General features: G+C 49.2%; 1 protein-coding gene across 2 annotated transcripts; it reads left to right on the top strand.

The window, feature by feature from the left end:
* Window positions 1–1,048: 1,048 nt before the first annotated feature.
* Lbh (LBH regulator of WNT signaling pathway) lies at window positions 1,049–25,004 on the top strand. 2 transcript variants are annotated; one of them, XM_013155986.3, is made up of 3 exons: window positions 1,049–1,223; window positions 4,590–4,692; window positions 22,530–25,004. In XM_013155986.3, the coding sequence occupies exons 2-3, from the start codon at window positions 4,615–4,617 to the stop codon at window positions 22,716–22,718; spliced, it is 267 nt and encodes an 88-aa protein (XP_013011440.1). In that variant the 5' UTR covers window positions 1,049–1,223; window positions 4,590–4,614; the 3' UTR covers window positions 22,719–25,004. The 2 variants fall into 2 exon arrangements, with proteins under 2 accessions (XP_013011440.1, XP_003473056.1); XM_003473008.5 differs by lacking the exon at window positions 1,049–1,223 and adding an exon at window positions 1,723–1,942.

Here is a 25,004-nt window from a genome sequence, read left to right as displayed (position 1 = left end):
TGGAAATCAGCTCTCCAGGCACTGATGGCAACTTTGGTTCCCAGGATGACAACATGCTGTATCCAGACAACCCACAGTACAATTTCCCACTCTCTGCAGCAGGCATCAACAGCCCCTTTGTGGGAAGTAACCCTCCTCCCTGAGGGTCTACAGTTAGTACATAAAAGCAGAGCCCTCCCTCAGGACACCCCCCCCCCCCCAGGAGCAGGAATGAAGCTGGTTCTTCGTGGCACCAGTGGATTCGTGCTTTAGCTTGAGGGGTAGGGACAGACCACTGATTTTTCTGTTTGGAGGGACGGCTTATCTTGAAACCACGTTTTATTCGGAAGCATTTTTAACTCAGGTTGTATATGCGAACGATTGGAAATAGCAATGTTCTTTTAATTTATTCTTAATGATCCTTTCTATCAGAGTTGCTTTGGGAGGGCGATGAGCCTTAGGAGGGTCCCTTCTCCTGGCTTCCTCACGGGGCCGCCTGTGAGACAGGTCCCTTTTATCCCATAGTCCTTCTCCCTGAGAGAAGCTCTTTTTACAAACGTAGGTACTGATTCCATACATTCAGGGCCCTTCTTGCAGAGCTGACTTAAGGCAGCTAATTTAACTTTGCTTAGTTTGCAGGACCACTGCTCCCCTTCCTCCAGCCCTCGTATACACAAAGGTTAAGATTAGAAGGCTACTGTATGTGGCTAATTGGAGCAGAGGCCACAGAGAGGCAGCGCTGGGTGCCGGGCCAGATTCCCACGGTTCCGAGTCTGAGGGCTGCGCAGCTTGGCCGCCCGGACAGAAGCTGGAGCTGCAGTTTTTGGTCATTGCATGCGCATTCCTCTGAAGCCCTTTGTTTCTGCTGTTAGGGAGACTCCCTGGGCAGATCCGGGAGGCAAGGCAGAGGAGCGCGCGTGTGCGCCGCCCACTGCGACCCCTACATCCACCGCAGGACCGTGTGTGTGCATGTGCGTGCGTGCGTGCGTGCGTGTGTGTGTGTGTGTGTGTGTGTAGTGGAGGATAAAAAGCCCAGCAGTCACCACATTCTTTCTCCCATGAGCAAAACATCTCAGGGCTGCAGACCAGTCCATTGTAAACCAAATGGTCCCCGCGAGCAGTGGGTCCCCCAGCTCCGCGATCCTACTGCCTTCCCTCTGGCTTGCGCGCAGTTAGCCCAGGATGGACACGGCAATCGAGGGGCCACGGGCCACGATTCCGGGGGAGAGGCCTCATTAATTTGGGTGAGAATCACAGAAGAGGGGTCTGAGGCGTGGGCCGGGGACTGCGAGCGAGTGCCAGGCGGGGCGCGGCGCCCGGTGGCCCGGGTGGAGGAAGGGCGCCCTCCCCCGGTGCAGCCCGGCTCCCGCCGGCCACGTCCTGCGCGGGCCCGTCGCCCTCCTCACGCCCACCGCCGCCGCCTCGGGTCCCCGCGTGTGCGCAGGGAGGGGGCCGCGGAAGCCAACGTGTCTGTGAGCAGGAAGCGGCAGCCACACCGAACTCCAGCCTGGGCGCGCGCGTGTGCGTGTGTGTGAGTCGTGGGGAGAGGGCCGGGCCGAGCCGAGCCGCGGCGAACCGCTGCGCTCCGGGCGCAGAGCCCAGCGCGCCCCCGAGCCGCCGCCCGCCGGAGCTGCGAGCTGAGGCCATTCATGCTTTTGGTGACGTTATTCCAGGAGTGGGTGAGAGGGGGCGGGGCCTCTCCGGGCCAAGCCCCGCCCCCGCCCCTATAAATACGGCTGCTCCGGCTCTTTGTGGGACCGCGAGCTCCGGAGAGTGGGGCGCGCCGTCTGCAAACCGACGCTTCTGGCCGCGGGGCCGTCTCGGGAAGGCGGACCCGCGACGCCTGTACCCACGCTCCGCGCCCGTGTCATCTTCACTCGGGACGCAGTGACCGTTTCTAAATCACAAGGGCGTGGGTCAGCCTCCCCTAGGACTTCATGTCTGTATATTTCTCCATTCACTGGTGAGTATGCTGAGCCCGCGGAGGGCACCCGTCTAGCGGCCGGGGTTGCGGGGCTCCGGTGGGCTCGAGTCGGCTCTGCGCGCGGTGCATCTGAAGGCGTGGGCTCCCAGCGTTACCCCGCCGCCGGAGCCCCTGCAGGAGTCAACGTCAAGGTTGCAAAGGTGGGGGTGGGGGGAAGTGGTGCTAAGAGAGCATCCAGACAAAGGAAGTGAACGCCGAACCTCCACTTCAGGGACTGCTGGAGAGTGTCGGGTGCGGTGGCGGTGGGTGGGGAGAGCCAGGAGTCCCGCCTGAACGCTCCTAATGTGGCTGAATGCGGAGGGCTGCAGGAGACGCACGCCCTGCCTGGGGGTGGGGGCTCTGACTCTCTCCGGACGCCCCCCCCCCCACCTTTTTCTTTTTGTTTGGGTGCAAGTCTCGGCGTCGAAGCCGGCTGCTGGGGTGTGTACGTGTGTGTGTGTGTGGGGGGGGTGATCTGGTGCAGCCGCGGCTTTTGCAGAGCTCTGGGGGTGAGAGGAGGGAGCACTCTCCCCACACCTAACCCACAAGCACCAGGGCACACGCTGCAACCTCTCGACCCCTGCCCTCTCCAAAACCTCTAACACCGACGACGCGCTTTTGTGGGCGCCAGGGCTGGGGAGGAGCCCCCCTCGCTGTGCAGAGGAGCAGCGAGCCGGGACCCTGCTGGAGGAGGCAGCGATTTGCCCCTAACCGGGAAGGATGCAGGGAGAGGCCCCTGTCTGCTGGGACTTGCGGGCAGGCTGTTTCTTCCTTCCTGCGCCGGGGGAGAGGAGGAGCGGCTAGGGCGCGCTTTCAGGTGGCAAAGTGGAGCCGGGTCCCAGATCCCGGCAGGCGCCCAGCCTGGGAAAGCAGGGCTTCAACCAGGCGCGGTGCTTCCTAACCCGGGAACTGGAAAGTTCATGCTTTTCGACTTTCAACTCTTGGGGCCCGCGCCACAGACCCGGGTGAGGACACTCCGGTCCTCTGCGAGGCTCAGAGCCTGGAGAGCTTTCTGTGTGTTCCTCTAGCCCCTTTCTTTGGGGTCGCCTGCTCTGGAGGGAACTCCCCTGAAGCCCAGGTCTGAACCTAAACTGAAGGCCAATCCTAGCATCTTCCTTAGTCTCAAGTCTTGCATCCTAGCCTGGCTCTGAACTCTCAAAACAAAGTAAAAACTGCCCTACCCAGAGGTTCTCGCTCTCTGTCTCTCTGTCTCTGCCTCTCTCTCTGTCTCTCTCTGTGTCTCTCTCTCTTTCTTTTTCTGTGATATGGGGCAGCAGGTGCTTTAAGGTGGAGACTTTGAGCCTCTGCCCTTAAAATTTAGCAAGGTATAGAGCTGGGGATTTGGTTCATCGGTATAAGTGCCTGCCTTGCAAGCACAAGGTCATGAGTTTGATCCCTGGTACCAAAAAAAGAAAAAAAAAAAAAAATAGCAAGGTAGATGTTACAGCCCCTTAGGGCTGTTAGCCCCTGAGAAATTGAGATTTAGCATTATTTTATTGGTCAGAATTTCATAGTTGACAATACTTTTTCCTAGCCGTTAGCCCTTCACATAACCATGAAAGGTGCATTGTAAGCATCTTAGTGACAAACAGCACCTGTAGCTCTTAGAGGTTCTGTGACTTATTTAAGACCATGCAGCTCCAGAGCAGCACAGCCTGGACCACAACCTACTGCTTCTGTAGCCAGATACAATGCCATTTCTACTCTGTGTAGTAACTGAAAAATAAAAATGCCTTAGATATAGTCTCTTTCAAGCCTGTCTTTCATTATTTCTTTTCTTTTTTTTTTAACGACAAGCACAGTCACAGTGTGAAAATACTGGGTGCTGTGTAGTTAGTACCTGGATTTGGAATGTGTATCTGGCATACCAGGACTCTGAGTGTGCCGATGGTTTGTGCAAGGATAATGGAACCTCTGTGTCCTGCTTAGGGAGTACAAAGCACTTTCACATGTCAGCCAGTGGTGGGCCAGCTTGGCCCCTCTGGAAATTTCCTTTGCAATCAATGTCCGGGTATCCTTAAGGCTTTAATCCACGGGATGTTTTTCAAGCTGTGAGCTTGCAGCTGCTGCGGCTGGGGCTAGAGAAGGGGGTTGGATGGCAGATGTGAAGCTTGCAGAAAAGCTGAACCCTTGGGGCTTTAAGTGGGACATTTTGCCAAAAGGAGCAGCAGACAGACAGACATTTAGGAAGGCAGCAGGATTTGGACTTTGTCTCCCCGAGGCTTTGCCTGTAATTCTTATTACATAATAATAATATGCAGTCCCTCTTTGCAAATTCATGGGAGGATTACTTGTATTCTTAGGTGGAGAGGTGAACAGGAGACCTAGCTGAATTTAATACAGACACATGGATTCATCTTTTTTTCCTAGTTCTGGCCTTTAAAAGAAATCCAGAGAGCCTTTAAAAAAATGCATCCAGGGGCTGCAGTGTACAGGAGACGAGGGCAGAGCAGGGGTGCAGACAGTGGGCTTAGTTCGGGGTTGGGGTGGAAGCCCCAAAATGTGGGCCTTGAGGTGCTTCCTCAGGGTGGGAGCTTATGTGGCCCTGAGCCCCTTGTATCCTGTCTCCAGACTGTCTCCTGCTCTCACAGCAGCAAAGCCACTAAGAGAAGTGCATAAGAATTTTTTGTTCTGGGTTTCTTGGCAGCCCTGACTATCTGCGATCAGCCAAGATGACTGAGGTGATGATGAATACCCCATCCATGGAGGAGATTGGCCTCAACCCCCGGAAAGACGGCCTTTCCTATCAGGTGAGTTGAGTGCTTGCTGGGGCTGGAGGCAGACTTGATTTTGCATCTACTGCCTGCCACCTGTAAGAGCAGCATGACCTGGGGAAAGTTCCTTAGTGTCAGTAAGCCTCAGTTTCTTCTTCTCTAAAATGGGGCAACTATAGCCTTCCCCTCACAGGGCTGTGGGAAAGATTGAGTGTGATAAAAGAATAAATGTAGGCATCGGCGTGTCCTGGACACATGCAGGTTCAGCAGACATTAGCCATTGTTATTTTCAGGCCATCCTGGTTTTATGAACTCACCCACTCACGGCAGCAAGAGTGGAAGAGATCAGAGTGGTCTGTTGGGCCAGGCTCTGGACAGCAGGAATGTGGCTGGGCGGGGTAGCTCACAACGCGAGGGTGGTCTGTTAGGGAAACATCTGTGTCAAACACTGCTTACCTCCTCGGGTTGATGATTGAGCAGCTGATTCAGAGTTAAGTTTCAGAGTATTTAGAGTTGAAGAGGGAACTACCTCAGGGGTGCTGTTGCTGGACCTGAGCTGAGAGGTTATCCTCTCTGGTGGATACAGAATGCACAAGGACCACAAAAAGAGACCAAAGAGACACCTTTATCCTCTCACCCCAGTGCCCTTTCTGGCTTGTCATGTCCAGGAGTGACTGAGGACTTGGTTTACCTCCAGGGAAGCGAACTGGGTTCAGATTGTCAAGCATACTTTCTAAGCTGCTGGGGGAGGAAGAGAGGATTTGCAAGGGAAGGCTTTGGGGACTGCCTCCGGCAGACACGTGGGGCTGGCAGGAAGGGCACACACATCAGCGTCCTTGCTCTTTGCCAGCTGTAAGTCAGGCCTTCTCATTCACCCACAGAGCTGAACTCAGGCTGAGCCTCCCCACACCAGGGCTGTGCATCGTGTGTCTGCAGCTTATGTCGGTGCTGGCTAGAGTCTAGACTTACTCTGCTTGGCCGTTCCTTAGAGCTGCTCCAAGGCCATTTAGTTTAGAAAGAAAGAAACCAACAGAAAGTCGAGGTGGGTACAGCGGGATGATCAAAGAGAACCGAGATGAAAGGTAAGGTTGAGAACCAACTTTAGACACACTCGGGAGGTTCAAGGCGGCTCCTGTGCTTTATGTGAATACAGTCAGGCTCCTCTTGCTGGCTGCAAATGAGGATTCCGTTAGCATGCAGCGGTGAAGCCAGCAGAGGGGAGCATGCTCTTTCCTGGGCTGGTTTCATGCCCTCCTCCCCCGAAGTGAGTCTGAGGGTGGCAGTCAGGGGGGGTCCCCCTGCAGAAATTTCCTGGCCCACTTACCCTGGTGTTTTGGAGACCAAGTTTCCAAGCCTCTGAGTCAGACTGAATCTGTTCGTGGTTGCAGGTGAGATTTTCTTTCAGTTCTGGGTTTTAGATTTCCATCACAGAACCTTTCCATGCGTACTCTTTTGGGTGTGTTTTCTATGCTCCTTTTCATTGTGTCCCAGGGCAAGGGGCCTGGCAGTTGGAGGCAGTTTCCCAAGTCCCTGGAATCCTTAAGGCCATTCTTCCGGATCCCAGGGATACTGCAGGTGATAGAAGAAGACTGACTTGGGGCTCCAATGGCAGCAGCAGGGGTGAAATAAAGTCACATGTGGGCTCCTGACGTATCTCAATGCTGCCTGAAGAAAAGATCCTTTACTGTGGTGCTGGACTGAAGGCCCAGATTGCACAACTCCCAGAAAATCTGTCCCTGCCTCCTGGGTAGGCAGGAGCTACCGCCCAGAGCCAAAAGATCTTACCTGGACCCTCATGACAAGCTTGTCACAAGATGATCTCAGAGCTCTTCATTGCCTGATGAAGGGAAAGCGGAGAGGTTGTAGAGTGTGTGTGTGTGTGTGTGTGTGTGTGTGTGTGTGTGTGCGTGCGTGTCAGGGCCTTTACACCGAGCTTACATTCCCACTTCTTTATTTTTATATTCTGTCTTGAGATAGGGTCTTGTTAAGTTTTCAAGGTGGAACTTGAAAGTGCTGGGAGGTTGTGGTGTTTACCATGCAACATTAATGCTTTGTCTGTTCAGCCTGCTACGCTAGGAGCTTGTGGGAAACCAGCTTGTTCATGAAGATCTGAAACACATGCAGCCTGGTTAGTGCAGGTGTGGCCAATCCAGAGGCCATGGCCAATCCAGGAGTGGGTGGCCATGATGAAACTGGACCTAGTCTGAAAAGCCATGGAAGAAGGAGTCAGGGTAGGGCTGGCCTTTGAAAGAAAAAGAGGACTGTGGAAGAGGAATGCTATCTCTCAGTTTTGTGGCAACTTCCGAATACCCCTCAGCTGGGCTCTGTTTGTGCCAAGTGTGGGGCTCTGCGGGGAACTAGTCTGCCAATTGTCCAGTGATGGATATTTTCAGGCTCTGTTCAAAGCTGGTGGCATCCAATGAAAAGCTTTCCCACCAGAGCTCTGAGGGTTGGTTGGGCCTGGCACTTGGCTAGATCGGGTCACTGTGCATGCTTGGGCTTGGCTCAGGGCTGACGGTGGGAATGTCAGAACTGTGTTCTTGGCTTTACTCCTGAGGATAATAATAGTGTGTGGCTTTTAATGAGACCTGTTTTTCCAAGGAACTGAGAGGGGAAAGGAGACATCAATCCCAACTTGGAAGATGAAACAAAATCTCACGTTTGCAACTTGACCTTGAGACAAGGTCAACAGATGAATGGCTGGTTGAACTGTGTTAGTTGTTCACCCACCTTCCATATCAATAATGAAGCCTTCCTGATTTCTCCATGCTAAGTGTGCCCTTTCTTTCACTGCCTGTGGTGTTTTGTGCTTTGGATGCTAGACTGGGCTTCACAGATACAGATCCTGCCTTACCCTCCCCTTGACTGAGTCCCCTGTGACCTCTGTACCCTCCAGCCACCATCTATGTACCAGTACCTTCCCAAGAGATGCAAAGAGGATGCTGGTGGACCCTCCTGACTTAGAAGCTGGCCACTATCACTTCTCACAGGCCTGCTCAGGGCCATGGCTCAGGTGACATATGTCCTCCTCATTCCCTGAAAGATTCAGCTTAGCCCCATCTATTGTCCTGTGGTCATTAGTGACTTTGTGCAAGCGTAAATGAAAATCTTCAGAGCTGATATCTTGTTTTGCTTCCCATCCATTTGGAAGGTCAGTCAAACAAATGAAATCCGCATCTGCATGTTTATTTGGCACGAATGATGGCACCCAATGGTGTGGGTAGTACACACTTACTAGGTAGTACAAGCCTGAGTACCTGTGGAGTGGGTTGTGGGCTCAGAGCTGAGCGAGAGGTCTCCATGAGGATGCAGCTCCCTCAAGATACCACGTCTTTGGCCTCCGAGTCCCCGGTCGGTGGGACAGGGATGTCTGCTGTCCTCGGGAAGAAAGTCAGTGGCTGCCTGGTGGACCCTGTTCCCTCCTTGGCTTCAGGACTTGGAGAATGTAGCATCTGGCAGTGCAGCTCTGACTGTGTCTCCTTCTATTCTATGCCCCCTTGGCCTGGCCTCAGTATGGGGTAGGGTCCAGGGAGTTTGTCTGTGGGAGGTACCCACACCGCACTTACCCAAGGGGCCTTGCTGTCCCTTTCCCTCAAGCACAGGTGCAGAGGCTCCTACGGTGTTATTACCCTTGCTAAAGTCTAGATGCAGTTATGGCTCCATGGTTTTCATTTAAACTTGTCCCTTCTAACGGGTCCGGACCAAGGTCTGACAGCACTGTCCTTCCCTCAGCCCCGGTAAGTCCCTCTCTGCCCAGCACACATGCCTGACTGGCTGCCCTTGTGTCCCATCTGCTATGACTCTTAGTCACCTACACCTACTGCTTGCCATTGTCTCCTAGGCAGGCAGGCTTTGAGGTCACCTTTTCAGGAAGAGGAGGGGGGCTGCCCTGCCAACCAGAAGGGGTAATTTCTTCCTGCACTGTGGTGTTCCTGGGTCCCACACATTCCTTTTGATCTGAGCTGAGGGCTTCTTGCATGAGTCCTTCATGTCACAGGGTAGAGGCAAAGGATAGAAGGAGGAACCACGGTGGGCTGAGCTTTCTTGACTCTGCCTAGTGCAAGCTTCCCACATTCCCAGGACCTCAGCCATAGCTGTACCCAGGGGAGAGGACAGAGGGTTGAGAACTGGCCTCTCTAGGCTAGTACCTCCCAGGCCCTCTTCCCTCTGCAGCTCAGCCACAGGCAACCCTTGCTCTGGCTCCTCCCTCTTTGTCTCTGTAAGAACAGGTTCCACATAGTTCCTGGAGTCAGGCAGAGAGCTTTCCAAACTCTCCTCACATCCGTCTGTGAGGGGCCCATCTTCACAGAGACCTGTAAAGCTTCACCTGTGCTGTGCTGTGTCCTGCGGTACAGAATGCGCAGGTAACATTAGGGATGGGTTCAGCTTCTTTGAACCCAGGGAACCCTAGGGAAATTTCTGCCCAGCAACTCATCTCTGTCCCCGAGCTCCTGCCTTGAGGCCACTCTGGGCATCACCAGCTGCATGGGTGTCCTCCTCCCTATACCCCTCGATGCATTGGTTCCCCAGCTGTGGCACCCCACATGCTCTCCAGAGTCTCAGAGGCCCTGAGGAGTGGCCACACGCAGGTCCCATGGTCCCCAGGAAATCATCTTTCATAACATCAGACTTAAAAAAGCTTCGCTGGTCCCCCGAGAGACATAAAACTAAAATTCCAAAACACTTGGCAGGAGATGGCAGGCCAGGGACACATGTTATGGCCTGCAGGCAAGCTTTCTTTTTCTCATCTGGACTCTCTCCACCTCCCTCCTTGGTGTTGGACAACAGGCACTGAGGGCCACCAACTTGGGAGGCACCAGGAATCCATCTCTCAGAGTGGCCGTGCCTGTTCCTGAGCTGCCAAACACCTGGCTCAGACCAAGTCCACTCCATGTGAGGACCCAGCAGCTTCCTTCCCGAGCTGGAGGCCTGGACACAAAGTCACTTTCAGTGTTGGGATTGAGGCCTGTAGAGAGCTGGAATGGCCCCCCTGGGACTCTCTCCCTCTCCCCACCCTCTTGGTTACAACAGTTGGTCTGTGCAGGGCCCAGGAGAACGTGCTTTCCTCACTCGCTGGCCAGCACACCGGACATCACACTGGACCCTTACAGCCAGCCTGCTCTCAAAGGGCCTGTGTTGGGCCTGACGCCTCCTCTCCAAGTGGTCCTCTGTCATGCCACAGAGCCGAGGGCTCAGACTCTGTCTGTTCCCACAGCGCTGGGCACAGTGTCCTACAAATAGAGGCTGAATGTGTGTTGAATGATTGGCCCCTTTCTTTCACTTTCCCTGCAGGGAGAATAGTCCCTGTACCTTCCAACCCATGGCATGGATTCTTCTAGGGTCAGCATTTTCTCTGGGTTGACCCCCATCTCCCAGGTTGGAGAGAAAGGAGGATTGTGCCATGGAGGAAAGGGATGGGTTTGGGTGGTAAATCTTGTGACCGAAGCCAAGAGCTATTCCTGGGTGTCTAGTGAATGTCCTGAGATGATCTTTCAGGCCCGAGTCCTAAAATAATCCCTGGCGGATATGAAGACAGGACCTCATTCACTCGGGGCCCAGGCTCTCTGGGGCTTCCTTCCTTTGCAGTCGGGCCTTTGTGGCGGTGCCCAGTGGCTCTGCCTCTCCCCTCCCCGCCTGTTCTTCCCACCTTGGCGGGATTTGGTATCAGTAAGTCACATCCTGTGTCTGCTGCTTCACTCTTGGACTTGGTAAAGGGCCTTGTTTGCACAAATTCATCTTGAAAAAAACCTCAAACTTCCCCAAAGTCTCCAAACTGTTGTCAAGCTGGGGCCTTACAGATCCCCTCAGTCCCTTTCTGACTATCCAAAAAGCTCCTCAATTAACCCATCTCTACAGAAGGTCTTAGTGGCTCTGCACTGTGGGTCGCTCCTTTTAAGAAGCTCCAAGCCTTTATCTGAAGCTGTGCTGATTGCTTGCTCCTCAGCAAAGAGTTTTGTTTGAGCCAGTGGGAAGGAGGGGCTCTGGGTCTCATCCATAGAGTAGAATGGACCCGAGTAAAGAGGACCTCACAAACCTCATTCCAGAGTCTGTTCCTATCTAGTCTGACTTTCTTCTAAGTTGACTTAGAAGAGTGGTTTCCAGACAGAATATGTCATTTGGTTTTGTTGTTTTGTTTCTTATCTTTTTGAGACAGGGCCTTGCTATGCAGTTGAGGCTGGCCTTGAACTCACTTTGTAGCCCAGGCTGGCCTAGAGATCACAGCAATTCTCCTGCCTCAGCCTCTCAAGTGCTGGGATTACAGGCATGCGCCAGATAGAAGTTTAAGCATATTTTCAATTCTTCATCTGCCTTTATTTTGAGAGCTTAAAGCCCTTGTCTGATGTGGCCTCTGTGGACAGAAACGTCATGCTGGCCAGTTCCCCACACATACCCACGAGGGACACACACACACACACACACACACACACACTCACACGACTAAAGGGAGGTTGTTAATAATTTCATATTGTCATTCATAAAGTATGTGTTTTGTTATTTTTATGCTTTTCAAATTTTTTGCGCCGGTTGTGAAACTTTTCTCTAGATTTATTTTCCAATCTCACCTTGTATAAATCACGACTGTTAGTACATTAACTTCTTGTGTCTTCTGTTCTGACGCACACGTACCTTTACGGTGCCAAAATCCCATGCTGTTACGCTGTGCAGGTTTATGGAACAGTATCTGTCACCAGTGTCATGGAATTAAAACACATCTACAAAACAATCCCAAACTGTCATTTTCAATAAATGTATAATATGGCCTCATAAAGCTAGAGGATGATCTAGTTCAACTGTTCTACAATTTGTAAAATTTTAGGTCTTTTAAAAACAATGTGGTAATTTGTAGGCAACTATATATAAATATCTGTGCATAAGTTATAGTGCATAATTTTCCTTAGAAAATTATTAGGAGTAGAATTTCTGAGTCAAAAAGCAAAATTGCAACTATGTGTTCACATTTTCCTCATATAAGCTATGTTTATAGAAATTTAGGAAAAACCCAGAGCAGGGCAAAGAGGAAAAAAGCCCGTATTTCTATCTCTAAAACATCTTGGTGTATTTACCTTCAGCATTTTTTGTGTACTTAGATTTAAAAAATGAATATGCATATGCTATATTGAATCACTTTTTACTTGGTATAATACTGTGTTTCTGTTCTTCTTTGGTTTTCTCTGTAAAATGGTATTTTATTTTGTCATGAATCACTTCTTATTGTTGACTTTTTAGGTTGTGGCTATTTTGCCCATACAAAGAACATTATTCTGAACATCTTTTTATATAAATTCCTGCACAGGTCTGATTCATTTCCTTGGAATAAATTCCTGGAAATAGAATTACTGATTCAAAGAAATTCAACTTCATTAAGCTTCTTGATTATATATTATCTTAAAAAACAGACAACATTAATAAGAGTCTATAAAAATTCAAGCTTCCAGCATGGAAATACCTAGCAAACAAGGTCTCAGGGATATAACATCTGTAGAGATGGGTTAATTGAGGAGCTTTTTGGATAGTCAGAAAGGTCTCTGGTTGTTTTAGCATGTTTAGGAGACATTTGTACATCTTCCTGGAGTTTGTTATTTATTTCAGGTATTATTATAATTGATAATGTTGAACAAAGTTTTTCCAGCATTGTAAAATAGCTAGTGATGATATTCTCAACTACAGTAGATATATTGATATACTCCCTGGATTACAGATGTATATGGTCAGCAATTTCTCTGCTTGTCTTTTATTCTATTGATGACACAGGAGTGCCACGTGACCTTGAAGAGACTAATGAAATTGCTTTAGCCTGGAGACCCATGAAATTTATCCGGGTGCATACTTGGTCCCATGAACCATCCTGGAGTCCCTGGGGTTGTAGTTCTGGCCCATGGAATATTCACGGTTGAGAAATATTCCTTCCTTGGGATTAAGGATGCCCTGGGCTCTTAGAGGTAGCTCTAACTATAATGGCTGTCTTGCACCCAGCACCCAAGGGCCTTCTCTCTAACAGGTCTGCCAGGCTCCAGGTGCTTTGCGGATGTGAGCAGCCCAGGCCTGTGTTCAGATGGGGGCCACACACTCTTGGTGGTTTACAGGCAACTTTAAAAATATTAGTAATTTTTATGGCTGCTACCTACAACACCTCTACCTAGTTTTCCATATGTAGTGATAGCACTTGGTTTTTTAAAAACAAATATGTTTTAAACAACCAAGTAAAGAAAAAAACAACATATGTAGGTATAACAGGAGTGGTGAAGGTGATTCAGAAGACGTACACACAGATGCTCCCTGTGACTGGGAAGTTGCCTGTGTGGTTCTAGGGACGTCACTGTTGTTACCATGGTGGACTCTGGTATGGTGTCCTCCCGGATAGATGCATTCATAAAGAGAGGTGATCCTAAATTAGGATGCCTGTATTTCTTTGGTCATTTGCCCCCTTGGATGTGACATCCTTCCTGGCTGTTTATCTTGGCACTTCAGTATTAGAGATGTTCGTGCCAAATTACTTTTTAATAATGCTTCTGTGTACACACTACTCCACGTTTTAACAAAGTGTTAGAGCAGAAAGACAGCTGCCCTGGGGGTTCACAGACACATTCCAGGGGACATGGCAGTGGGGAGGGTTTTCAGGAAGTCCACGTCCACATCCTCGGCTTCCTTGAGTGGCTTTTTTCCACTGCAGTTCCTGAGGACAGGCCTTACTGGCTCCCACCGAGACTGTCCTTTTTCCTATTTATAAGGGAAAGAGCCACCCTGCTCCTGATTCTTTCAAAGTTCTTCTCCAGAGGGGGAACTTAAGGGTCATGAAATCAATGGACCATTCAAAATGGTACTGTCCAGGAAGTCCCAAAAGTCCCACTCCTCCTTCGTGGTAAGCAGCCAATCCAACAGAACCGCACTTCCTGTTTAATAATTGTTTATCATCCACTCATTGGTCAGTTAGATATTCATAATTACAATCAGCCAACCCAGAACTGTTTTTTTAATTAATACAACTTTAAGATCACCATATACATTTTTGAAAAATGTCAATTTATGCGTACAAATATATATTTTGTCACAGCAAAGAATAAAAAACTAAAGACTTCCAAACATAAAAACATAGTGCATTAATAAAAATTCTGTGGAGAAGTAGAACGGAAAGATAGTTTCAGGTAGAGAAGTACTTTCAGATTAGACTTCATAGATTTTAATTTTGTTTACTATGCAATGTTTGATTTCAAATTGTGATATTTATAACTCATTGAGTATATCTGAAACAGTGGTATACCTGTTTTATTTTAAAATGTGAATACTTATAGTATATCAGAATATGCAAACAAAAATGTAGCTATAATGTTCTCTTAGGAAATGTAACCAAAATGTTTGCGCGTCCTGGAACCAGAGTAGATGGGCAGCTTCAGAACTGGCTCAGTCATCATGATACAGGGTGATCTCTCCAGCGGCATGACACTGTGTCACCCAGGGTTCTCTGGACATGGTACTGACATAGAGTTCAGCTCTGAGGGCTAACGGACCCAAACTCTGTATTACTGGTTTCTGAGCTCGGCTTTGTTGCTGTTGGTGCCATCTCTGGCAGCTCATATCAGCTCTTTGGTCCTTGGTTTCCATATGTGTAAGCCAGAATTAATCTCTATTGTTTTTCTTTTCTGTTTTAGTAAGTTGAGTAAAAAGGTGAAAACCTCCATCCTGCTCTTATATCTTCACATGGGATTGAAAACATCTGTTCTCTCTTCCACATGTCAGCCTTTTAGATATTTAATCGTCTGCTCTGTTCTTCCTATGTACAGTGTATGCTGTCTCTCAATCTGGACCTGCGTGGTCATCTTCTAGGCTAACGGTTTCCAAAATTTTTTCAACATTATTCTTTACCCCCCAAAGAGCTTTCTAAGTCTGGATTATGTCTCAATATTTATTGTTGTGGAAATTAAAACAGAATTTCTTTCCATTTTTAACTTAATCCATTTAGAATAATAATAAAATCATTACACATTGATATAAATAACCATATGTTCCTAAAATAAGTTTTCCAAAACAGAAAAGTTTTAATGAGAAAAGAGTCATTGTTTTACATTTTTGCAAACTTATTTCATGTCTGGTTTAATGGAAGATGGCTGGATTCTCCCGGGGTTTCCTATGAGTCAATGCATTGGTTTAAGTAAATGAGGAAAGTCTGGCCTATACAGATATATAGCTAGGAAAAAAAAAAAAACATTTCACAGCCTTTTCCCTTTTGATTCTTCTCCAAAAGTAGTTAGGTAGTTTCTTAAATCTTATGTGGTGACTGAAGTCTTAGCAACCAACATTTTTGTACTTGTACGTTAAGATTAATCTGTTCATCTTGTACATTGGTCCTGCAGGGTTATTCACGGATCATTTGGAAAATGTAGGTTTACTGAGTTGCGTGGTTCTTGCAAATGTTGACGTATTTCGTTATGCAATATTAAAAAATCACATTTGTTAATAGCTCCACTGGTCTCATCAGAATCTTTCAAGCATAAGCTGTCGAGTTCATGGGGACTGATACAAATTTCCCAAAATTCTGCTTTTCACTGGAAAGCTCTATTTTTATCATTGCTGACAAATACTATCAGTCATTTACCTTAAAGCGACAGCTCAGTGTGTTCATTTTAGAGAAAATAGCTTCCAAATACCTAAGATGAAATAACTGTAGTTTGGTCGTCAGTCTGGCTCATTCAACTGGATTGTATAAATGTTTTTCTTCAAGATGATCATTTTATTTTTGTAAGTGGCAGAAATGGTTTAACGTTCCTTTGCACCACCCCAAATACTCAATGTGCATTTAAGTCAATATTTAATAAGAATTAATTTCTACTGCTTCATCAGGGACATTAAGATTGTTCATCGTGAGTGTGAGGTGGTGAAATATGCTTTGCATCCATGCATTAATTGTTGTGAAGGTGCGTGCCACTTCACAGTTACTTTTTACACCATTATGGCAAGTGTTAAGACGGTGGGAAAGGCAAATGACATCTTGGTATGCTCTTGAGATTATTGTAATACGACGAGCACTTCCTCCACGAGAGGATCTTTGAGTTGAACTTTGAGACCTGCCTCTCCAGCTTGAGTAGAATATGTCAGATAAGAGCGTGTTACATCTATGAGCTAGAAAGATGGGTGAATTTCCAGGAGTGTGGCTGTTTGCTTTAGTTGTTAGCATCAGCGCTGCCATTGTGGTCACGAATTTCCGGGCATCTTTTACTCAGCAGGAAACTTTTGTTTGAGGACAAATTTTTTTTTTTTTTAATTTAAAGAAAGATGGGTGATTAGCTAATGACCTCACTTGGTTGACAAGATGAGATGATCTGGTAAAGTGCTGCACAAGTGATAGTGACTGAAAGCCGATCACAGGCCATGGGGCAGAGCTGGGAGGAAGTCTTTAGAGATTTGAAGGAGTCGTTTACTTTTGGGAGTGGGCTTGGGGACTACAAGGTAGGGGTTAGAAAGTCAATTCCAGGCACAAATGGGAAGGCTGTGGGACCAGCTAAATAGTCAAGATTTTTGTCTCTGAAGTGAACAGTGAAGAGATGGTTGAAGTGACAGTTGGGTTAGTCTGGGATTTCTGAGAGAGAGGCAGTCGCCGCATAGGAGCTTTAGAAGATACCAATGAAGGAAGACAGAGACAGAGATCCAGAAGAGTACAGCCTCTGTTTGCTTTCAAGAGGGCAGTGGTGATTCTGTCAATAGATGAAGATATTTGAAATCATCTATGCAGACTTTTCTGACTTCTCTAAAGAACTCTGAGGAGACTCTCTAACATTCCAAAAGCTTCATCAGTTCTCTGGGTCCAGCATTATCAGTAGCAGTGAGTGCTAATTAATTGGAACCTGGACCTCCTGACTTGCAGGATGGGTGTGTGTTTAAGAGATGTTTATGGATGATGGTGTTTATCCCAAGGATTTCCGATTCTTTCAAGCTTCTGGGCTAGAGGCTTAAGTGTCTTTGATCCAGAGGAAGGCGATTCAGCAGTTGTTATAAAGCCCAAATCTCAGCACAAGTGCCCTGTAGGATGCAGTCGGGGGGAAGAGTGGGGTAGGGCCAGGTGAAGAGTCCAGGGCCCCGGTCCAGGGAAGAGTTGATCAAGGTGAGACAGTGAGCTGACTGTCCACCACGCAGACTGGAGTGTATAGTTCTTTCCTTGGGCACCTTAGTAGCTTGTTTTCCTGTGAGCAATTCTTTGTGTTGTGACAGGTATGTGTCACTTTGAAAAGTCAATCAGGTTTAATAACGATAATAGCAAGAGATAAATATTTCCAAGACCCCAGTTTCTTGCTTTCACCTATTGCTTGGAGGCCAAGTGGGGGATATATTATTCATCTGAATTGGCTGCTTCTCATTCATTCCCTTTGGCCTAGCTGGAAGCTAGGAGAGATCTGCGCATTGTTACAAACCAGCCCCTCCTCGGAAGGAATAACCTCACAAGGCCCATCCATTGTTGTTCTGTAGGAACGCCCCTCTCACCCACCACCCCTACCCACCAACTCTGGGAAGCTGAGGGGCAGGAGAGAGCTCACTTACCCCAGTGCGTGCTCCTGGAGGGGGTCAGGGGTTGGGGGGTGTGTTTGCAGTGAGAGCCTCTGGACACCGAGTCTTCTACCCAGCCAGGGTTTGTACCAGGCAGATGTCTCCTTTCCGGCTGGCCTAATCCATTCTCCAGGGGAACAGAGGATCCAGGAAGGAAGCAATCAGGTCCTAGCAAATGAGGTTCTTTGTTCTCCGAGGAACCCACCTGGGGTTTGTGGGCCCACAGTGCTGCTTTTTACTCTTGTCCCAAGTCACAGCTGTCAGCTTTCCAGGTCCTTGGGGACCCCAGGTTTCCCTAATAAGAACCAGCATTAGGACTTTAGGATTTTCAGAACATGCTCTCTTGCATACCTGTATTTGATTCTCTCCAAAGCCCGGTAAGATCAGAATTAGCATGAATCTGAAATTATAGGGAAGGCAGCGAGGAAAATGGGCTGGCTCCTTACTGCAGGGTCGGCCCCGTGTAACCACATCAGCGTTACTGCAAAGTGGAAGATATGACTTCTCATTTTGCTCAGGAGGCAACTGAAGCTCAGAGAAGCTGGCATTGACTTGCCCAGGGTCACAGACACAATAAAAGATGTGGGCAGGGTGGAAACCAGCCTGTGGGAATAGTGAATTTCCATAGCAGGTTTGGAGTTCTTTATTGTGCTCCTGAAGCAACTGGAAAGGGGATTGGCTTTCTGTGTGGTTTTGTACACTGGACCTTGGGGAGCGAGCCCTGGCTCTTTGTTTCAGGCTCTCTACCCCCCCCCGCCCCCCCCACCACCCCTGCCCACCCCATACCACTCCTTTACTCTGTTCCTCCCTAGCAAAGAGGAGCAGATCATCAGCACTGCCTACATCTCGGCTTGCAGGGCTAGTCATCAGCCTCTTGTGTCCAGGTAACCACCTTTCATCTCCTCCACCTGCTGGTGTCTGTTTTCCCTTATTAGCATCCCTTAGCTCCTTGCTGAATGCTCCACCAGCTTTGTGGCCAGCTCTACTTGTTTGTCAGAGATGACGGCTGAGAGACACACACACAAGGGAGGGCGGTTCCGGCCAGAGTCGCTCAGATTTTCCACACCAAGTGCCAAGCATCTCTCTCCTCTCCCCACCCAGAGGCAGCCAGGTCTAGGTCACCTGGCTGCCAGGCAGACAGCTGATAGCTAGAACTCTAAATTTGGGGCCTTTGAAGCCATGGTGTAGCCTTTCAGTTCCCCTCTGTGCAAGAAAAGAGCTGGTTCCCACTGGCAACTTTCATGTCCAAGTGAAAAAGCCATCAATTCCCTCTGGAGCTTGACCAGGCTCACAGCTCTCTGCTCCAAGACCACCCAGATGCTGAGCCATCCAGATGTCCCATCCTGCTTTTGTCTTCAGGTGCTCAGTAGCCACATGTGACCATATTGGACAGCACAGAAAACATTTTCATGACAGCAGAGCACCTGCTAAACAGTTGATCTCAGTAGCCAGAAATTCCAATCTGTTGCCATTAGACTCCATCTCACAGACCCTCTCTTCCTCTGAGAGCATCCTACAGCTCCTTTGACCTTTCAGAGGAATCTATGTGGGTTCCCAAAGTGAGCTACTGGGGTTTGTGGCTGCCCAGCTAAGGCTGCCTCTGCAGAGGCAAGATGCCTACTATACCCACACAGGAGACACGCAAGACAGCGGTGTTCTTGGAGTGCATGATTAACAAGACTTCATTCTATTTGCAAAGGAAGGAACCCGGTTCCTGAGTGACATACAAGCCATCAGCCTGGGCAGCACAGTGTGACAGGTAGATGCAGAGGGAGAAACACATCAGGCTGGTAGTTCTACAGCTGCAGATGGATTCTTCTAGACCTACCTGGTCCTGGGATGAGGGTGGGAAATGCTTCTTTGGAAGTTTCCTTCTGACCCTTTTGGAGATGAGCCTTTGCTAAAGATGGGAGGAAGAAGGATTTTTTTTTTTTTTCTTTTTTACAGTCCAGAGAGAAGGGGAATTTGGGGCTTGGAGGTTTGAGAAGAATCATTTTCTTTTTGGAAAACTCGTGGTTCTGTATTCTCTACCAGCATCTGAAGGCACAGTGAGTGCCAGGCTGACTGGCTACCTTAACCCTACCTGTCACGTGCTTGGCAAGTCTGGTTCGAGTCCTTTTTACCACTGCCTTCCCCGCCCTGTCAAATTACAGTTGCAACCTCTCATTTTTCTTCTGCCTGATGATTAAAAAGCATGACTTAGTGGAAAAATGTCGACCTCTTTTGGGGTCAGCCTCCTAAGCAGCTGCCGGAGATAAGATCGTGCTGGCAAAAGACTCCACAACACTTTGCAAGGTTTTCTGTCTGTTGCGTGAGGCTTTTTGGTCCTGGGTACATGTTGTTTATTTCTGGAGAGAACTACAATTTTCAGAGGCATACATTGGTATAATCTGATAATAAAGAATATATCTGATGGAAGGGTTAGAATAATTATTATAGTGGTTTTTGAAAGATACGATTCACAAGGTTTGTCCAAAAATAGTTTAAAAAATAGCTTCTGCTATAAGCAGTTCAGGGAGCAAAGTTCTTTGGCAACTAAGCAATCTTAAAAGTTCAGTGCTCAGACTTCCCCCAAGGACTTCAAAGACTTAATTGTAGAATTCATGGTATGAAAGGTATTGTTTGGAGTTATTTTAATTACTGCGTTAGTATTACTGTTTCTTGCTTGAGGTTGAATGCTTGCCAGAGTCCTGCCAAACCTGCTCCAGACAAGACATGATGATTTGCATATTGCTTACGTTCTCCAGCACTTTGTCCTCTCCACTTGCCAAGCACTGGTACCTATCAGGAGGACTAAAAGAGCTGGGGGTGGTCGAGAGGATTTGACATGTCATATCATTGATGTTAAGTACATAGTGAGGATCTTGGTTCTCTGGCTTGATCCAACATCTTCAAATGAAGGCTTCATTGAGTTCCTACAGATGTTATTGAGATTCTGCTTGACACAAATTTCGCCCATTACTGTCCACACTTTTGCATCCCCCTGCTTATCTGAGGAACAGACCTAATCCCAGGCTGTGAGGCAATGAGATGGTTTCCTTTCTTACAGTCTTTCTGTCTCTCCTGCCAGGGCCTTGCCTTTTGTCCCTTCCCTCTTCCTTGGGTGATTATAATTAAAGTCAGGTTTTCATTTCTCCCAGATGTGTCACAGGTAGGCCCAAGCTTTTGCTTGGGTTCAAGGGTAGAGACTGGTGAGGAGTTGTGTGAGGTGAAGAGACCATCTTCTCTTGATAGCTCATGGCTCTGTCTCAGGTCCTGAATGCCGGCCTCCCACAGTGGACTGGGCATTGGACTCCCGAGTCCTGCTCACCCTTCCTGATCAGTGTCCCACATGTGAATCAAAGATGTGTACCTCATGGCATCCTGTCTCGTTTTTAGAAAGGCACAGGCACTGGAAAACAGTAGATCAGGGTTGGAATCCCTGTCCAGGGGCCAGGGCAGCGAGGGTGGGCCTTTTAGAGCATTCAGGGATCACAAATTGCCCCCTGCAGCCTGCATGCCGTAGTTTACCACCACTGGTCTAGGGTCTTAGTGCTCCTAGGGTGGCAGCAAGGCCTCCTCAGTAAGGAGATGTCTGAAAGGGTTCTGGAAACTGTGGTGTCTTTTTAACTCATCGAGGTTCCTCTGTCCACTCCCAGAGCTCAAGTTAGGAAGGCACCCTGTGTCACCCCCTAGAAAGAGGGGTTCAGCTCCACTGGAGAAGTGAGAAAGCCCCCAGAGCGCTTACTTGACTGGCTCCCTGCTTGTACATCTTCCAGTGTGTGGGAATACTACTGCCCAAGGGAACATTTCAGGTTGGCCACGTAACAGGACAAAGTGCAGACTTGTGGTCAGTTTCCCTAGGACCCTTTGACAGGTCCAGGCCTGGCCTCTCTCACTTGTTTTCCTTCTGGCTGCCATTATGATACTTTTTATGAGCCCTGTTAAGTCTTTACTGATGCCTGGTCGTGCGGCTGGCTTAAGGTTTAATCCCCAGCAATAGGCCTTTATTGGATAAATAGTTAATAATCGTTGGTCTGCAGGGATGGAGGAGGCTTCTTGAAGCCCATGATTTCCAGATGCCCCACAGGGCCTGGGACATGATTGGAGTGTGACTTGACTTGTCTTGGGGTTAGGGTACAGTAAGATGTGTGCCCTAAGAAGAAGAAGTTGAGAAGGCCTCAGCATTTCTCCTCCCGCGAGGAGACCTCCAGAGCCCGTCTCCATCCAGAAGGAGCAGGCAGCCGCCAGAGATCTTTTCAGCTGAAGGTCTTCACTCATCCCAGACATCCTTGAATGGATCTTCTGACCCCTCTGGCCTTGGGCTTCTTGTCTATCCTTTGGAGAGGTGGGAGGAGATGGCCTCAAAGGTGCCAAAGTGTCTGTGATTTGGGGAGCCCTGACTTCTCAAACCAAGGCTCCTTTCTGACTCCCGGGTATGTCACTGAAGGCTTTGAGTGGCAAGGGACCAGCAGGCGGGTGGATTAAATACTTAAGCTGCTGGGCAAAGAATTGGGTCAGCTGTAGTCACAGGGAGTGTGGGCAAAGAGAATCCAGGGAACCAGATTTGGCCCTTGATTTTATAGTCTGACTTGGGGTTTCTGCTAGCTCTGGGAGAGACACACAGTAGGCTTTAAAAAATAGCCTCACAGTGGGACTCTGGAAAGAGGAGTAGCATCTTCCCAGGGGCCAGGAGGTCCTAAGAGGGAAAAGGAAAAATGCCCTGGATTATTTCGTTCCCAGTTTCCTTGAGACTGGGGGCCTGGACTTGGGCCTCTCCTCGAGGGTAGGATGGTCCTGGGGGCATGGTGAAGGGGTTCAGCAGATCTGGGTTTGAGATTCCTTTCATTTCTAAGTTGTGTGGTCTTGAACAACTTACTTGCCCAAGCCTGCCATTCTTTAAGACTGCATAAACAGCACCTGTTTCTGACTTGCTGGTTTGAAATGTAAAGAACCTGCTTCTAGTTCTTCTAGTAGTTACTGGGTGCCAGTCACTACTGTGGCAGGAAGGAACTTTATGTTTTGGTGGCTGTTGTATGCTTTCTACAATGCTTGCTGCAAAAAGACACGGCTTGCTGTGACAGCGTGATGCTTTTCTCTGGATGTAACAGTGAAACAGTTATATCGACCTTTTGGATTCCGTGGGCTTGTCCCCAAACTTCCCACAGGCTCTGGCTGGGGCCAGTTTCTCCCAGCACTTACACCTCTAGCTCCCGCCTTGTGTCCCCCAAGTGTCCAGAGGGCCGTGTCCAGTCCCCGGCAGGCACCCAGTGCCCTGCATGCACATGAGTGTGAAAAGAAGCCCGATTCCTCTTTCCAAATACACACATGACCAGACGGCTCCTCTGCCTTTATTTCAGATCTTCCCTGACCCGTCAGACTTCGACCGCTGTTGCAAGCTGAAGGATCGCCTCCCCTCCATAGTGGTGGAACCCACAGAGGGGGAAGTGGAAAGCGGGGAGCTCCGGTGGCCTCCGGAGGAGTTCTTGGTGCAGGAGGATGAACAGGACAACTGCGAAGAGACGGGGAAAGAAGGCAAGGAGCAGTAGAGCCCTGCGGGCGTTCCGAGGTCATGCCAGCCAGCATCTGGACCTGAACTGTGTTTTTCCCATCATGATGGAAGAGGAGAGTGAGCCGCGATCATTCTGAAAATGTCAAACGAGGCTTCCGTTCTGCACCTGCAAATCACCCGAGTTGGTTTTCTTTTCTTTTCTCGTCTCTTTTGAAACGTGTTGAGCAGTGGAGCTCTCTGACAACTTGCAGAATCTTCTGAGAAAGGAAGCTGCTGAGAGCCGGGGTGGGGGTATGGGAAAGGCACTAGGGCAGAGATCAGTATCTGGGCTCCAGCAGCCAGAGGCGGGGGGCGGTCTGGTGGGCTGAGGGGGATGGGCAGACAAGCAAGGAACTTTGGGGGCAGGAAGGAAAAAAACCTTATGTGTTAAGAAAACATTGAGCAGAAACCTGCAGCCAGCCAGGAAGTGTTCAGCACACATTCTCTGGTTGCCAGAGCTTCAGAAACCAATGCTTCATCTCGTGCCTCATCTCTGTCTCACCCATCGCCAGCTTTTGCTTTTATTTCGGGTGTGTTGGTCTAAGACAGAGAGGAAGGGACAGGGAAGCAGGAGAAACTGGATGCTTGCAAAACTGGCTAGAGGGATATTCAAGAAAGGAAAGGAAAGGTCACCCTGTCCTTCCTACAGATGCTGCCCCCAACAAGGGCAGGCTCAAGGGAACCCCAAAGACCTGAGGGTTTTAAGAAACAGTGCTTTTACACCCTTCTTCCATTTGCCTCCAGCACTTTGTGAGTGACAGGGCACTTCCCGCCCTTGTTGGTTGATGCTTGGGCATGAAGGTTCCCTTTCTCTGACCCCCTCCCAGACTTGTTCTTAAGAGTCCCACAGAGCAGGGGTGTATAGGGGTAGCTCCCCCGGGGATGCCCTCCTGCAGTGGTCACCACTGCAGCCAGCCAGACAGGTCCACAGCCTGCTGTAGACCACAGCCCACCTGACCGGCAGTGGTGCCCCCGCCCTTTTGGTTCTTGGCTTGACTTTCCGGTGGGAGCTGAGAGAGAGCGTGCTTCTTGGTGGGGAGGTGCATTCGCATGCAGGTCCCTCAGGCTGGCACAGCCCAGGGTGATGGAGCAGGTGTGAAGGGATCCCCGCTTTTCCCTATCTTGTCCCCAGATGTGGGTGGGAGAAAGTGTGGGGAGGGAGCACTCTGGCCCACAACCCACCCCACCTTCCAGTTGTTTCTAACATGGACAGCGGTTGCCTGCAAAAGTCAGCCTCTGGACTCTGCTTCAGTCATGGCCCAGTCACAGCGACCTTCTGGAGCAGCAGGCTGCATCTCTCTTTCAGAGCAGGACTGTGTGGCCAAGCAGTGGAATTACAGCCTTCTTCGGGCCACACTCACCCAAGCAAGGCACAGTGCCCCTTGGGTCTCCAGTTAGCATTGACCCTGGCCTTGGACTTGTGTGTCTAGTGGCGTTTAATACCTCAAGGTCGGGTGGCTGTGGGGCGCGTCAGGGCAGGGGGGTGGGGATGCGCTGCTGACCTGGAGACTTGGTCCTGGCTCCTGAGTCACCGCTGCCCCTGCTGCTCCCTCTGTCCTCTGCCTGTGTCACACACACCAATGGCAATAACTTCTTCTGGCTCCTCCTCCCAGGAGCGGGAGGGCCTGCATTCTGTGCCTCGCAGGCCCCTCTCTTCCTCCTCCTCCTCCTCCTCCTCCTCCTTCTGTTCTGGCTGCAGAGGTCAGTTCACCCTGACGCCCCCTTCTCCCCAGCGTTTCTCATCCCTGGCTTCCCTTCGTGGATGTGGGTCTTGCCTCTTAAATTCCTGTGCTTTGATGTCTTCCTCCTACCCGCTACCCTGGATCATCTGTTGCAGTCTTGACATGTGATGGGAATGTGCTTGTAAACCATGTATCAAGTCGATTCTGTGTATATGTGTGTTCATGGGGTTGGTTTATTCCTTTTGCTGGTCACTAGACCACCGTGTACGACCATCCATGGTCTGAGCAGGCCGGGGGCTGACCGCTCAAGTCAGGCCCCTCCGCAGTTGAGGCTGTTGAGGGGACCCAGCTGCTCTCGGACAGTGGCTGAGCTCCTGTCTGGCCTCCTCTTTTTTTTTTTTTTTAAAGTAATTTGTGTGTATTTCTAACTAATCGTATTGAAAAAAAAAATCCTAGTATTTCAGTAAAATGCCTGTTGTGAGATGAACCTCTGTAACTCCTATCTGTTCTTTTTTGAGGCTCAGGGAGAAACTAGCATTTTTTTTTCCAAACTACTTTTTGTCACTGTGACAGTTGTAAATAAAGTTTGAAAATGCTTTCCA

Source organism: Cavia porcellus, unplaced genomic scaffold (genome assembly GCF_034190915.1).
Source record: "Cavia porcellus strain 051 isolate PalLab524CR breed Dunkin Hartley unplaced genomic scaffold, mCavPor4.1 scaffold_1, whole genome shotgun sequence".
In the NCBI taxonomy this organism is placed as follows: Eukaryota; Metazoa; Chordata; class Mammalia; order Rodentia; family Caviidae; genus Cavia; species Cavia porcellus.
Note: the sequence above shows the minus strand (reverse complement) of the source record. Positions and strands in the feature narration are given on the sequence as shown.